The following is a 16,938-nucleotide window of genomic DNA, read 5'->3' on the forward strand; positions in this document are numbered from 1 at the left end:
GAAGTCGTAAAATTATCAAAAGGTTCATTATTTGCTAAATGACGGTCCTTCATCCGTGCGGTCTTGCTGTCACCGTTGTTGTCCAACGTAGACCAACTCGTCTCGCTCCTACAGTTTTGCGAATGATGAAATTTTAATCACAATTGATGGGAGAGGGCATCGCAGGGTTTGCGAGCGTAATGGCCGTTATGAAGTAAATTGATTTTAATGGTACCGCGGAGAGGATACAATTAGACGAAGACGTCTTTCTTTTTATAAAAGGGCTCTGTAGTCGTAAGTTCTATGACTATTTTCAACAACATTTGATGGCTTCGGTGCATGATCTCCGAAGCTTGATCATTGACAACAATAAAATAACTGTTAGAAAACTCGGAATTTATTTGAATCAATTGACATGTTTCTTTTCTTTTTGTATTTTTCAGTCAACCATGGTCCTAGTAAGTACTAGTGCATTCAATTTATTTAGTTATTAGACAAATTTAGACAAAATTTAGAATACTAGAACAATGAATAATTTATTTTAATCAAAGTTCACCGGATGACCGAGAATCCGAATGAAGTATCAAATTATTTGCCAAAAATGGAACATTATCCTATTGTTCTGTGAAAATTAAATTTACGATCATGTATTTATATATTGTAGATGAATATTTAGCTAGTAGAATCTTTCAACAAAAAACACTGCTTGCTCCTTAATGACAAGTCTAACATTGATGAATTTGAACAACACTACTCCGTAGCCCGGAATAAAACAAATAAATTATGGAACGAGACTAACTACTTTTTGACGACAAATTCAAATTGTACAACATTTTGGATCATGATAGTTCGACGAATAGACTTAATTACGAAAGTAGGGAAACTGATTTCATCTCATGTTTCCGATATTCGATTCCATCAAAAACAAAGCAATGGAAAAGTATTTGATTTATTTCTTACTTTTGTGATTTTTTCAGCAGTAAGCACGCATGTTGACAAAAAGAAGCGACACAATTAGTGCCGTATTTCTTTGTTTCGCGATGAGATGAATATATGTTCAGTGAGACCGGAACAGTTCCCCTATCTTGAAACGAATTATTTGCTTTAAAAAAAAATATGTAAATAATATATATTATATTTTAATTTGCTGAGGGGAAAGGTCAATTCAGTATCACACAATTGCGCCGAAGTCAAGTTCTAAAACCTTTTTTTATGATTTACAAATTTTTGGTTTAAATGCACTTATCGATTTTTTGATAACCGTGCATTCGGATGGCTATCTGATATTAGTGATGAACCGAAACCAAAGTTGACTAACGGGATAATGCGAAATAACGAAAAATTAACACAATTCTATAGACAATCTGAAGGAAGCATTCGAAAATCGTCTTAAGAGGTCTCTCAGATACATTTAATCAATATAGACTGAATACTGAACACCTAGCATTTGACACATATTACTACATTAGACGCGTTAGCATTGGCGCTTGGTGCGATATTAGCAGCATTCCGGCCATATGATCCATGATCACCTACGAGGAACTCCTGGAGTACCTTCCGGAGGAATTCCTGGAGCAACTTCCGGAGGAATTCCTGGAGGAACTTCCGGAGGAATTTCTGGAGGAACTCCCGAAGGAATTCCTGGAGAAACTTCCGGAGGAGTTCCTGGAGGAACTTCCGGAGGAACTTCCGGAGGAATTCCTGGAGGAACTTCCGGAGGAGTTCTGGAGGAACTTCCGGTGAAATTTCTAGAGGAGCTTTCGGAGGAATTCCTGGAGGAACTTCCGGTGGAATTGCTGGAGGAACTTCCGAAGGAATTCCTGGAGGAACTTCCGGAAAAATTGCTGGAGGAACTTCCGGAGGGATTCGTGGAAGAGCTTCCGGAAGAATTCCTGGAGGAACTTCTGGAGGAATTCATGGAGGAACTTCCGGAAGAACTCCTGAAGGATCTTCCGAAGAATTCCTGTAGGAACTTTCTGAGGAATTCCTAGAGGAGCTTCCGGAGGAATTCCTGGAGGAACTTCTCGAGGAATTCCTGGAGGATTTTTCGGACGAACTCCTTGAGGATTTTTCGGACGAACTCCTGGAGGAACTTCCTGAGGAATTCCTGGAAGCACTTCTGGAGTTATTCCTGGAGGAACTTCCGGACGAACCTTCTGAAGGAATTCCTGGAGGAACTTCAGGAGGAATTCCTGGCGAAACTCCTAGAGGAACTTCCGGATGAATTCCTGGAGGTACTTCCGGTGGAATTCCTGGAGGAACTTCCGGTGGAATTCCTAGAGGAGCTTCCGGTGGAATTTCTAGAGGAACTTTCGGTGGAATTCCTGGAGGAACTTTCGGTGGAATTCCTGGAGGAACTTCCGGAGGAATTCCTGGAGGAACTTTCGGAGGAATTCCTGGAGAAACTTTCGGAGGAATTCCTGGAGGATCTTCCGGAGGAATTTCTGGAGGAACTATCAGAGGAATTCCTGGAGGAACTTCCGGAGGAATTCCTGGAGGAACTTCCGGAGGAATTCCTGGAGGAACTTCCGGAGGAATTCCTGGAGGAACTTCCGGAGGAATTCCTGGAGGAACTTCCGGAGGAATTCCTGGAGGAACTTCCGGAGGGATTCCTGGAGGAACTTCCGGAGGAATTCCTGGAGGAACTTCCGGAGGAATTCCTGAAGGAACTTCCGGAGGAATTCCTGGAGGAACTTCCGGAGGAATTCCTGGAGGAACTTCCGGAGGAATTCCTGGAGGAACTTCGGAGGAATTCCTGGAGGAACTTCCGGAGGAATTCCTGGAGGAACTTCCGGAGGAATTCCTGGAGGAACTTCCGGAGGAATTCCTGGAGGAACTTCCGGAGGAATTCCTGGAGGAACTTCCGGAGGAATTCCTGGAGGAACTTCCGGAGGAATTCCTGGAGGAACTTTCGGAGGAATTCCTGGAGGATCTTCCGGAGGAATTCCTGGGGGAACTTCCGGAGGAATTCCTGGAGGAACTTCCGGAGGAATTCCTGGAGGAACTTCCGGAGGAATTCCTGGAGGAACTTCCGAAGGAATTCATGGAGGAACTTCCGAAGGAATTCATGGAGGAACTTCCAAAGGAATTCCTGGAGGAACTTCCGGAGGAATTCTTGGAGGAACTTCCGGAGGAATTCCTGGAGGAACTTCCGGAGGATTTCCTGGAGGAACTTCCGGGGGAATTCCTGGAGGAACTTCCGGAAGAATTCCTGGAGGTACTTCAGGTGGAATTCCTGGAGGAACTTCAGGTGGATTTCCTGGAGGGTCTTTCGGAGGAATTCCTGGAGGAACTTCCGGAGGAATTCCTGGAGGAACTTCCGGAGGAACTTCCTGGAGGAACTTCCGGAGGAACTGCTGGAGGAATTGCTGGAGGAACTTCCGGAAGAATTCCTGGAAGAACTTCCGGAGGAATTCCTGGAGGAGCTTCCGGAAGAATTCGTGGAGGAACTTCCGGAGGAATATCTGAAGGAACTTCTGGAGGAAATCATGGAGGAACTTCCGGAGGAACTCCTGGAGGAACTTCCGGAGGAACTTCCGAAGGAATTTCTGGAGGATCTTCCAAAGAATTCCTGTAGGAGCTTCCGGAGGAATTCCTGGAGGAACTTCTGGAGGAATTCCTGAAGGATTTTTCGGACGAACTCCTGGAGGAACTTCCTGAGGAATTCCTGGAAGCACTTCTGGAGTTATTCCTGGAGGAACTTCCGGACGAACCTTCTGAAGAATTCCTGGAGGAACTTCAGGAGGAATTTCTGGAGGAGCTTCCGGAAGAATTCCTGGAGGAATTTCATGAGGAATTCCTGGAGATTCCGGAGGAATTCCTGGAGGAACTTCCCGAGGAATTCCTGGAGGAATTTCGGAGGAATTCCTCGAGCATCTTTCGAAGAAATTCCTGAAGGATCTATGAAATGTACGTAGGAATTTGTGAAAAAAGTTCGGAGAATTTCTAACGGATGAAAGAAGCCCACGCCGCCACGTCGCCGCCGCTAGCTGAAAATGATTTTTCACGCAGCCGCCGATAAATTTTCAATCGGCTCACAGGTCTACTGTCAATGAGGTTCCATTCGAGCCTGTGGGATATCATCGCAACAATTTGAATTATCGGAAGTTTGCGATAATATTGAAATAAAAGGCGGGCCTCATACCTCATGACCAACCTTTGAGTTCTAAATTTCTTAATGTCGTGCAGTAGTCATACCCACCATTTGAAATAGTTACTCTCCCACGTGTGAAGCTTATATATCTACTTGTTAACCTCCTGGTGACCATTCCTTTAAGATTCAATTCAATGAGATTTTCTCTGCAAAGCAACATTGACACGGACAATTGATAACAATAGTCGAAAACATCCAAAAATATGTATGTACACACCCCACCCGAATCAAATCAACAGAAGCACCAGCAACAGACGGGACATCGCTTTACGAACAATATTCCAGCTCGACCGTTTTTCGCCATTTAACTACAACTGGAGAATAAGAGGGTCTATCCTTTAGGTCCCGGACTCCAGTTGGCTTCCACCCGCTCACACACAGACACATACACACACACACACTCCAAACAACAAACCCGTCATTCCTCAGCCATAAACGAGCGTAAAAGCGGAAACGCTCCGCTGCATAATGCGCTTATGATGAAGTTCAACTGCTGCTTGAAACGGGTCGGGTTGGATGTGTTTCTGGGTTGGCTTTCTGGTGCAGCGTGGATGTACTCTTGAAGGCGCTCGAGAAGATGATGGAATATTTTTTATCAAACGGGCGCGCACAGGTGTGTCGCGATAAAAGGAGATCCTTGAACAATCTCGTTTCTCCGGTGGGACACAAGAAGCTCGTGCCATGGTGGGTGAGTGGCATTTATCATCGCTTTGGACATGGAGTACATACACACACACAGCCATCTCCCTGTACTTGATGAAATAGTTTAGTTTAGAAAATGTCGTCATTAGCTAAACTAACCGGAAAATCTGTTTGCACTTTCACAAGTAGTGCATGCATTTGTATCCGCCGTCCGTGTAATATCCTATCGCAGGGGGTGGTAAGTGGATATCCAAGTACCAAAACCGCCCACCAGTCGGTAGCCCTATACACTTGTACAGCAGGAGCAAAGATTTACAAATCGTTATCCTTTGTGTTCGGTAGCTACTTGTACGTCGTCGTCGGCTTCTGGTGCACACAGCACAGTTGACCGCCTGTGGTTTTCTCACAAGCTTTCACCGCAGTGTGGGTGGATCTTTATATGAATGTATCCCAGCTGGGACCGGCATTCAATGTGTCGCGCATCAGTGAAAGCATCGCTGGGGGGACAAATGATGCAAATAAATTCCACTTTATTACTATGTGCTCTGTACTGCCGCGCCGTATCTGCCTGCTGCTATTGTTGCAGTCCCAGACCGTCCCAAGGACGTGGTAGGAGTGACCAGCACCGGCAATAGAAACGGCAGATGGGTCGAAAATGGAACGTTAAAAATTATTTTTTCCTCTTAGCAGGGCAACGCCGCCCCCCACTTTGGACTATAGTTGGAATATGAATACAAAGTAGAGAAAGAAAAAAACACGGCATGTATCCCGGCGAACATTGTCCTGCCGGTGGCGGCCTTCCCAGTGCAAGCAACGAGCCAGCGGGCAATCGACCGACAACTGCCATTATTGTTTAGTGTTCTGTGCTTTCTCCCGTTGCGACGTTATTCACTATCTTACCCGGGAATAAATCGGTGGTTTGGCAAATGTTCCATTACTGGAAACCTCATCGGGAATCAGGTCATAAGATACCATCTATCGACCGGGAGCTCCCTCCCCCCCACTGATTGAGGCTAGTGGTATACATACTTCCTATATTTTGAGCGTGTTTCCATTTATGCTGGGGATAATTTGTTTATTTGACCAACTGCTTACTGGACAACATTCGTTTTGTGGTCAATTAATTTGAATTGTTCTGTTTAAGGAAGAAAACTACTTGATGTGGTGGCACTCGGACGAAGGTAATTGCACTTGAGTCGGACAGTTACAAGAAGGAGATGTGTGACATATGAAGTTCCATCAAACAACTTTTATAAACACATGTTTGAATGCGTGGCAGCTATCAGCAGCAGCTATGCAAATCTTCTAGTCAGACACGACAGTTCCGTGTTGTTCTTTGAGACAACATTTTAATTGACAACATGTGCTATTTAACATCAAACATCCTCAGAATATACATAGGAAATTATACTAGATTTCCAGTGAAAATGCCTCAATTTTTACGAAAATTCTTCTCAATCTCTATATGCTAGATCAGATGTACCAGTCGTGGCTATATCACCAGTTGTCGCACTAGTGGATTATACACCAAGTGGCACATCACATCACCACAAAACGTTTTCTGATCATTGAACCATATTCATATGACACGATAACACCTTTAATCTCCTCCAAATCAAACAAACCATAATTGTAAAAAATGATTTTGCTTAATTTTTGTCGTCCTTTGCACCAGTTATCGCACTAGTAGTCCCAGCATGGCCAATCCCATAAGAAAACAATGGGATTTGCCATAATAGGAACCAAAATTATGAATAGTATCAGGACCATGACCAGAGGTACCTGGTAAAAAAGGCCTTCAAGACCACCAATTAGATTAAGTTTTTTTTTTCTAGAAAAGAGACGTGGACTGCACTGCCCATGATTCGCATATTTGTATTTTTGTTGGTTTATTTAATCGTCTGTAGTGCCTATGGTCGCATATAAATCCCATATAAAAAAACATCAAATGAAGATCATGAGGAACAAACATCTAGCTTGATTGATCTATTGTATTTATTTGACAGGCTCAGGCGTGTATAACACTTAACGGAGCCGAGACTATTAATGATATTTACAATCGATATCATCTTATTATCAACAGTTAGTAAGGGAAAGGGACAAAGACCAAGATACTCGTGGCGACTCAAGGTTAGATTGCGTAATTTGGTGATGGACGGGGTTGGGATTTAGGTTTGAGGTATTTCAGCTGCTCATCCGGGTATTTGACGTCATGTCTGGTTTGGCGTAGCGTCGTGCTCGGGTTTTGGTTCTTCAGGGAGCATCTTCCGGATGGCCAGAGCTTCATGGTACACGGAACAATAAGACAGAGACAAGAAAAAAACTGAGAAAAAAAATAATGAAGTATTAGACTTTGATGTCAGACGAACAAAGAAAGGCATAGATGGCCTGCAAATAAACCACATCGCGATCTCCCAAAACACCTCGAACTTCCCTGAAGGGTTGTTTACCTCGGGCCACAAGGGTATCCAATAATTGCTCTCTTGAGGCGCCATTTTCCGTGCAATACCAAACTACGTGATCGATGTCATCGTAACCGGCTCCACACCTACATAGATTGCTATCTACCAGGTTAATTCTATAGAGATGTGCGTTTAGTGAATAGTGATTGGACATAAGCCTCGACATCGTGCGAATGAAGCCTCGGCTTAAGTCCTCACCTCTGAACTACGCTCGCGCAGAAACTTTAGGAACTATGGAAAATAGCCACCGTCAAAGTTCATTGTGTGACTAATTCATTTGCCAATTTTGAACAGTACTCTGGCGGACTAATGGAGAAAACTCGTTGTTCGGGAATTGTCTATCATAAACTTCACCTTCCTGTGCGCCCACCTTTGCTAGCGAGTCCGCCTTCTCATTGCCATAGATTAGGCAATGGGATGGGACCCATACAAAGGTAATCTTGAATGATCTTTCGACCAAATCACGCATCTGCTCTCTTACAGTTGTAAGAAAGTAAGATGCGTGCTTAACAGGTTTCATCGACCGGAGTGCCTCGATAGAACTAAGACTATCCGAGAAGATGAAATAATGGTCTACGGGCTGATCGGAAATTATCCCCAAAGCGAAATTAATTGCTGCCAGCTCAGCAACATAAACCGAACACGGTTCTTGAAGTTTTCGGAAGGTGGTTGAATTTACGTTGAAAACACCGAAGCCAGTGGATCCGTTAATGCGAGAACCATCAGTGAAATATCTGTTATTGCAATTGACATGTTCATATTTTTCAGAAAAAATATTTGTCGAAGATGATCTGGTATTCCTTGAATAGCGTGTTTCATGGACAGATCGTATTCAATTGAGGAACTGTCGTTGACGAAGTGAACTCGAGGTGGATTATAACATGGAAGACAGAGATCTGTCGATATATAGTTGAGATAGACTCGCAGGTATCTTGAACGATGAGCCAGTTCAAGCATATTATCGAAGTTTTCTAATACAAGTGTGTTACTTGTTCCACATTTGATCAGTATTCTAAGTGAGAGCTCCCAGTAACGGTGCTTTAAAGGAGTGACTCCAGCAAGCACCTCCAGGCTCATGTTATGCGTTGAATGCATACAGCCAAGAGCAATACGCAAACAACGATACTGAATTCGTTCCAATTTGATCAGGTGGCACTTAGCTGCTGAGAGGAAGCAGAAAGAGCCATACTCTAAAACAGAGAGAATAGTCGTTTTGTATAGTTTGATGAGGTCTTCCGGGTGAGCGCCCCACCAAGTTCCGGAGATAGAACTGAGAAAATGGATCCTTTTTCGGCATTTCTCTAACAAGTAATCAATATGGGTTTTCCAGGTACATTTGGAATCAAACCAGACCCCAAGGTATTTAGAAGATAAAGATTGGTTTATGTCATCTTTCAACAGCTTTAGTTTCAGTTGAGCTGGGTACCGCTTCTTAGTAAACACTACCAATTGAGTTTTTGCGGAGAACTCGATCCCTAAATGTCTGGCCCAAACAGTCAGATTATTTAGGGAATTTTGCAATGGTCTTTGCAGGACATTTGCACATGAACCTCTTAGGGAGATCACGGCATCATCTGCAAGTTGTCTAAGCGTGCATTGTCCTTCCAAACAATTGTCAATATCTTTAACATAGAAATTGTAAAGCAAGGGGCTTAAACATGAACCTTGGGGAAGGCCCATGTAGCTATTTCTGGAAGTTGTCAGAGTGCCGAGAGTAAAGTTCATGTGTTTTACTGACAACAAATTATACAAGAAATTATTCAAAATAACGGGTAATCCACTACTGTGCAGATTTTCCGACAGTACTTCTATGGAAACAGAATCAAAAGCGCCATTAATATCCAAGAAAACTGAAGCCAGTTGCTCCTTGTGCGCATAGGCCAGCTGTATATCTGAAGAGAGCAACGCTAGACAGTCATTTGTTCCTTTACCTTTTCGAAAACCGAATTGAGTATTTGATAGTAATGCATTTTGCTCGACCCAATGGTCGACTCTTGAAAGGATCATTTTCTCCAATAATTTCTCATGCACGATAGCATGGCAATCGGTCGGTATGAATTGTGATTAGACGCTGGTTTCAGGCTTTTGAATAGCTATTACTTTGACCTGTCGCCATTCTGGAGGTACGATGTTGTACTCCATGAAGCAGTTGTACAGGTCAAGTAATCGTCTTTTTGCGATATCTGGAAGATTTTTAAGAAGATTGAATTTGATGTTATCGCATCCCGGAGCAGAGTTATTCGATGAAAGAAGAGACATAGAAAGTTCCAGCATTGAGAATGGTCCACCCAAAGAACCGGGATCAGTGATTGATTCTCGAAATAGCGGTTCTGCTGGTACGGAATCTGGACAGACCTTTTTTGCGAAGTTGAATATCCATCGATTGGAGTATTCTTCACTCTCGTTAGTGTAAATGCGGTTCCGCATGTTGCGGGCCGTTTTCCAAAGTGTTGTCATTGAGGTTTCTCGCGATAGTCCCTCGACAAAACGTCGCCAGTAGCTACGTTTTTTAGCTTTAAGAAGATTTTTAAGCTTTCTTTCAAGCCTCAAATACTCTTCGAAAAGCTCAGACCTTCCGTGTTTACGAAAAGCCTTAAAGGCATTAGATTTCTCAGAATACAACTTAGTACATTCATCATCCCATCCAGGAGTGGCTGGTCTTCTTATGACAGATGTACTTGGAACGCGTCGCTCCTGAGCTTCTAGTGCGCTTTTATGAATCAATTCGGTAAGGAATCGATACTCATCCAGTGGAGGAAGAATATCAGTTGCTTCAATACCAATTTTTACCGCCGATGCAAATTTTTGCCAGTCAATGTTTTTCGTGAGGTCGAAAGGAACATTAACTGGCACTGATCGTTGATAGCCGCTTTTGATTGTGGTGACTATCGGCATGTGGTCACTACCATGGGGATCTTGGATTACCTTCCACGTGCAATCTAATGATAGTGAATTAGAGCATAAAGACAGATCTATTCGACTTTCCTGACCTTGAGGTCCTATTCGAGTTACTTCTGCCTGTGTTCAAAATATTCAAGTTGAAATCGTCGCACAAGTCATAGAAAATAGGCGCTCTGTTATCGTCTCTAGTTTCTCCCCATGCAATACCATGTGCATTCATATCACCCAGTATTAAAACTGGGGATGATAAAGAGAGACTGCGCTCCAAAGATGCCGACGATTAAGTGAGGCATTTGGGGAATATACACTGAAGCTATGCAAAGGTCTTTATTCTTTACATTTACTTGGCAAGCGACGATTTCTAAACCATTAACAGTCGGAATGGAATTCTGTAGAAAGTGTGACATTTTTGATTCCCAAAAGAACGCCACCATAATGATCATTCCGATCTTGGCGAATAATGTTAAAATCGTGGAAGTTGATTTCATCTTCAGAAGAAAGCCATGTTTCACAGAGTGCAAATATATCGCAATCGGAGTTGCGAATTAAAAACTTAAACACGTCCAATTTATGTTTCAGACTATGACAGTTCCACTGCAGCACAGTGATTGTATCTTGTATGTCCGTATTATCCATCGAAAGATACAAGTCCTGCAAGAAGGGGCCATGAAACAGTCAATTGCTTCAGATAACTTTCAACTGTTGGAATAAAGAGGTCAATGATTGGCCTCAATGAATTCGGAATATTGAATAAGTTCAAAATACGATCCACAAGGTCCTTAAAGGATATCAATCCCCGCTTGGACGAGATTCTTTTCTTGGAAGTGCGAGTAGCAGTTTTCTGCTCAGAGATATTCTTTGACTGATGTTTCTTTGTAACATCAGTTTTGGGCAATGGCGGGAATGTCTTACTGCAACATGGGTCAAAAGGAGCAGTATAGACAGGCTGCTTCGGAATTTTAAATAATCCCCCATTACCATCAGATTTCGGCAAGCTTCTAGGGATGATTTTTGTTTTCTTACGGCGCAATCCCGGGGAAGACAGTTTCTTCGTCTTTCGTGTACCTCCGCAGTATCATCCATATCGGCTACGTCAGAGTCCGATTCGTCTATGGAAATCACATCATAAAAATCACTTACGGCAGCTGAAATAGCAGCCGTTGCGTTGGCAGTTGCGGATGTGTCTTGCGACTTCACCATTTCTGCATACGACTGCTTAGAGCGCTGTACCAACGAACGCTTAACTTTTTGGGTGCGCTTTTTGTACACCGGACATTCTTGCAAACCATGGGGGGGTCCATGCCACAATAAGCGCACTTTGTAACTTGTTGTTGGCAGGACTCCTCCCTATGCTTTTCAAAACATTTGCCACAACGGGGCTTGTTGTCGCAAAACTCGGCAGTGTGCCCCAGCTGTTTGCAGTTGGTACAATTGAAAACTCTGGGTACAAAAAGACGCACCGGAAACAACATATTTTCGATATCTACATATTTTGGGAGTATCGAACCGGCAAACGTTACCCGTAGCGAACCTGACTTCGAATATACTTTTTACCGTCTACCATAGCTGCTGAATGCAATTCCTTGCAGTCCAGAATATCCACGGTAGACTGCAGGGCATTCTTTAAACGGCCTTTTCCTGCAAGTACATCCTTGCAAGACAGGCTCGCTGCGTTAATTACGCCTTCAATCTCGACCTCCCGCGAGGGCACATAAACCAAATATTCCACATTATAGTTTTGGTCTTTTGCGATAGCATTTGCATCCTGGTATGTAGGTGCGGTTACACGTAGTTTGTTCCGATTAATCTGATGAAAATCAGTTTTCGGAAAACGACGCGTCAAGTCACGTTTAATTCCTAGAAAATCTAAGCTTTTACTTTCTGCCGAAAGTAAACAACCCAAGGCCCAGATGAGGATGCCAGGTAGAATCGCGTGCGAACTACATTATCTTTAGGAGGCGTATCGCCCCGTTTGCTTCATCCATCTAATGCGTAATTTGAACGCAAATAATTGAAACAACACAATAATGATAATAATAATAATAATAATAATAATAATAATAAAAAGGTGCTTGGAAACTTATAACTAGATTAACTTTATAGTAAAGCAAAAAAAAAGAAAAAATGTTAATAATATTAATAAATTCAATCAAATTTTAAATTTTACTGGTCACCCTATTTTTTCACACCCTAGGGATGACGGCGTTAACTGGCGACAGACAAACAAAATAACAGCTCGACCACTGCTGTGTGGTGAGTGCAGAATAGGTACAATGGGAACAGTGGATACAATAAGATAAAATGTGCTCTACTTATCCGTTCCCTTTCTGCTGTTTTGTTTTCGATGTTCGGTCCTCCACTGGATGGGGACCACTGATGACGGTGATTAATAGTTTAATCACTTTTTTATAATGTACGCGCGACCCTTGCCGTACGCACAACTTCTTCGCGATCGTGAATCGCCTTAGGCAATCACTTGTTTCACGGTGGATAACTCAGGATATAAAAAAACTCAATTGAGAAAAAAACTCACAGTGAAAAACTAAGCTTTTGCCTGCGATGAGACACGGTCCTTCACAACCGGCTGCTTCAAACGATCGGCAAAGAATGAAAACATCTAGCCTACTTATCCCATCTTGAAAATGACCGCGTATGAGTTCTCTTGTCAAGGAGAAAGGGACTCATATCAGTCATTTTCAATCTGCGACAAACTGCCTTGATGTTTTTTCGACTTTTCCTGGACAAGCATGCCCATTGAACAGTTGCTTTCGATAATATTACGATGAAAAAGACGGCTACAGGTTCTAACACGAAAACGATAAAAAATCATATGGGACTGATATGCGATCATAGGCAGTGTACATCGTCCCCACAAGCTCTGGAGTAATCCGTTTCTGTTGGTATATTTGGCTGTGCAATCTAGAACTCTGTCAGAACGATGATTATATGTTGTCCCTACGTTTCGGCACTGATTAGTACCATCTTCAGGGGATAATTCATGAGTTTCGTTCATCGTTAAATGCCCTTTCTAAGCTGATTTTCTGTAATGTTTTTGGTAGTTGATGCATGTGTTGTGTTTTCGTCTTTTTTGGTTAATTTTGTCAATGTTTTAGGAATTATTTTTTGCATTTGCACTAATTCGGAGTAAATCGCTAGGCTGAAGAGTTTTTGATTAATCCATGGGTGCTTAGGTTGCTTTTTCAATGGTTTTGAAACCCAGCTTGCGACACATCAAACTTCACTTCAAAATGCATGATTTTCAATACAAACACAAATAAAATCTGGTAGCGTAGGCCACTTTCGGAGTTTTCCTGGGAACATGGTGAACCCCTAGGGCAGTGACACAAATCGAATAAACATTCCGAAACACTTGAAAAGCATCTGGGAACATTGGTTAACATCCCTCCGGAAACCTGATGCCCCAGAAAAGTGGTAACTTTTAAGTGGATCTATACCAAGAGTGCGACACATCAAATTCCATGAAGACAAATACAATTAAAACCGTTTGCAGATCACCTTGATTCATTGGTTACTCCTTGAAGTTCTTTCCGGAATCTTGTGCTTCCAGAAAAGTGATCAGTACGAGATGGCGATACATAAAACTTCTTGGTTTCGCAAGCCGTGAATAAGCGATAATGACGCAGCGTTTGGATTCATTGGCCACTATTTTTTTCTGGTTATTATATGCAATGTTTTAGGGCCCTCCTTAGCCTAGCTGTAAGATGCGCGGCTATAAAGCAGGACCATGCTGAGGGTGGCTGGGTTCGATTCCCGGTGCCGGTCTAGGCAATGTTCGGTTACGAAATTGTATCGATTTCCCTGGACATAAAAGTATCATCGTGTTAGCCTCATTATATTCAAATGCCAAAATCGTAACTTGGCTTAAAAACCTCGCGGTTAATAACTGTGGAAGTGCTAAATGAACACTAAGCAGCGAGACGACAATTACCCGGTGAAGAGGGGGGGGGATTGTATTGAAGAAGAAGAAGATGCTATGTGTTATGACTATTTGTCTGGGTTTGTAACTCTTCAGACAATCTCACGAACACTGTTCAAAATATGTATTGTGAAGTAGCGGTACATATAAAGGTACGCGCCACCTTCTGTGTAGCTGCGAGACGATTTGGACGATAGCCGATAAAACTGCGTTCCAGCCAACTTCATCTTTACACATCCTCCGGACTAGGTTGTCCGGGGTAGTGTCCAGACCACATGTGGCAAGCATGTGGTCACGCATTGCGCGAAAACGTGGGCACACGAACAACACGTGTTCCGCCGTTTCCTCTAAACCTGCGCACACCAAACACTCGGGCGAGGCCGAGCAAGCCAGCTGCGTTACCTGCACTGTGAATTTGCAGCACGCTTAAACGCCGGGCACTTCGAACCCCCATGGGGTGCTTGCTGTTCACAGCTTTGCTGGAACAAATCAAACAATTGGGAGGGTTCGTGCAGCATTGTGCCTTATGTCCCTCCAATCCGCAGCGTCGACAGAGCTTGCTTCTGTCAGGGCCTTTGCAGTCCCATTGCTTGTGCCCCGGTTCCAGGCACTTGAAGCAAACTTCGGGTTGCTCGTATATGCCCACAGGGCACACCGACCATCCCACCTTGACGCTCCCTAACTTAACTACCTTGGAGGCATCCGCTGCAGATAGCCGAACCAATGCTACCTGTGTCCCTGCCGGACCTTTCCGTAGCCGAACGGCTGCGGTGGGCGTCTCCACTTCACACTGTCGCCGCAGTGCCGTGACAAGCTCTTCGACTTCGGTGATCTCGTCCAGGTCTTTAACCCTTAGATTCACCTCCGTCGTGAGTGCCCTACCTTGACCGTCTCGCCTAGGACTTCCTCCGCCAACTTCTTGTAGGCGGCGCCCTTTTGCGAGACGCTCCGCTTCAGCTCGAGGATCATCTCACCCATCCGGGTACGTCTTATTCGACGTTCGTCGGCGCCGAGTTGACCGAGCTTGACGTCACTCCTTATAGCCTTCAAGACGTCCGAGTACTTAGCCTCGTCCGTCTTGATGACTAGGGCATCGCCCATGGAGCGATTGGCGCCTACCCTTGACTTCTTGCTGCCCTCATTCACTTGGGCCTTCTTTTCTGCCCTTGACGTCTTTAGTTTCCTCTTGTTCTTGACCAGGGTCCAGGAGGCGTTATCCCCCTCTATTTCCCTGGTCAGGGGCGGCTGAGAGTTCTCAGCCTGCCGTAACCCCTTACCACCGTCTTTCCTGGGTGGACGGACCTTTCCAGGTCCTTCCTCACCCGATTTTAGAGGTACCTGGCCGGGGTTCAGCTTCCCAGCCCCACTACCCTTGTTCGGGGTAGTAACCCTCCGCGTTTTGAAGCGGCCCCCAGGGAGCTCATCCCCTGGAGACTGTCTATCCCGTTTTTGTGTCTGCTCCGTTGGAGCAGTGACCCCCGACGTGCCCGCGAGTACTTGAGCCTCAGTCTGGGTAGATTTTGGCACCACCGTCTTCGCTGGCACGCCCTCGGTCGATTCGAACTTGCCCGAGTCCGCGAATTCTTGGGCCTCAGTCTTGGTAGACCTCGACTCCACGGATTTCACGGGTTTACACTTGGTCGTCCCGACCGCCCTCTCCAGCTTGGCGTCCAACATCGACTTTCGAAGTTTCAGCAAGCAAGTACCCCACAGGCTCCGTTAAAGGCCTAGCTCATTATTTCAGCCCCCTGGCCATGCATCTCCTCGGCACGGGTCGCTTAACGCCTTGGGATTAGGGGTTAGGGACGATGGTCCCTTTGGTCGCACCCACTCACTCTAGCTGATATCAGAAGGACAACAGTGCCCAGGCTGCACTACCAGCTAAGTACAAAACCCTCGGCGGTCGATTGTCATCGGAAGACCCGTGGAAGCGTGAGATTGGAATTTGTGCGGACCAGAGCTGTGTAGGTCACTCCTTCCCAGATGTCAACTCACCATTTCGCAGCCCTTCAGCTGACATCTAATCAAGACAAAATTTTCAAAACGACTTATCTGCTTTTGTAAACAAAGATTCAAACGACGATTTGACTAATCTGACAGCTCTCCCAAGCAAACTAACACCATCAATAGGTAGGTGAAGGTTTCCGCTACCTGTTGATGGTGTTAGTTTGCGTGGGAGAGCTATCAGATTCGTCAAATCGTCGTTTGATTCTTTGTTTACAAAAGCAGATAAGTCGTTTTGAAAATTTTGTCTTGTAATCATCTTTCTCTGTCAAGCTCATAGGAAGGATAGGATTCAACATCAAACAGCTCGCTGCTTCTCATTGCATTCTAGTTACAAGCTTCCTGTAAATCTTTGAAATTGCTTTTTTTTTGCAAAAAGTTGCAATATCTAAAATCAAAACAAACCTACTTGTATGTTTCGATTTTAGATATTGCAAATTTACTGGCAAAATTAAACTAAAATCAATTGTTGTTTCTAACCTAGTTTTGTAATGATCAAATTTGTTTAAATAAACCTTCTTCCGGATTTTCAGGAAATCGGCTCGCTTTTGGCAGCCCTTTGTTTGTCGCCACAGTTGGCGCACTTGGGATCGGCCACCTCCATTTTATCGCACTCGTCAGTCGGATGAGGTTCGCCCCACTTGTTGCAGCGCGGCTTCATGCGGCAGTTCCTGTTGCCGTGCCCGAAATTGAAGCAGTTGGTGCACTGCGTGACGTCGCGGTGCACTGGCCGATATCGCTCCCAATTATAACGCCAACCAGCTGTAGTTTAGCAACCAGGTGTAATTTATAACGCCAACCAGCTTCAGGTCCTTCCAGGTAGTGGAGCCGTGCTCCGGATGGATCAGGTAAAGCTGGTC

The 16,938-nt window shown here is 44.2% G+C and overlaps 1 protein-coding gene across 16 annotated transcripts in view; it reads left to right on the forward strand.

The window, feature by feature from the left end:
- The window catches only part of LOC134223481 (heterogeneous nuclear ribonucleoprotein L), an 896,804-nt gene that overhangs the window by 817,693 nt on the left and 62,173 nt on the right, over positions 1–16,938 (forward strand). For 10 of the 16 annotated variants that reach the window (XM_062702630.1, XM_062702628.1, XM_062702627.1 and 7 more), the window contains one exon: positions 423–437. The exons of the other annotated variants lie outside the window; for them this stretch is intronic. In XM_062702630.1, coding sequence (XP_062558614.1) covers positions 423–437 — 15 coding nt within the window. The remainder of the gene's footprint in view (positions 1–422; positions 438–16,938) is intronic. 16 annotated transcript variants of the gene reach the window in all.

The sequence above is a fragment of the Armigeres subalbatus genome, chromosome 3 (assembly GCF_024139115.2).
Source record: "Armigeres subalbatus isolate Guangzhou_Male chromosome 3, GZ_Asu_2, whole genome shotgun sequence".
NCBI lineage: Eukaryota > Metazoa > Arthropoda > Insecta > Diptera > Culicidae > Armigeres > Armigeres subalbatus.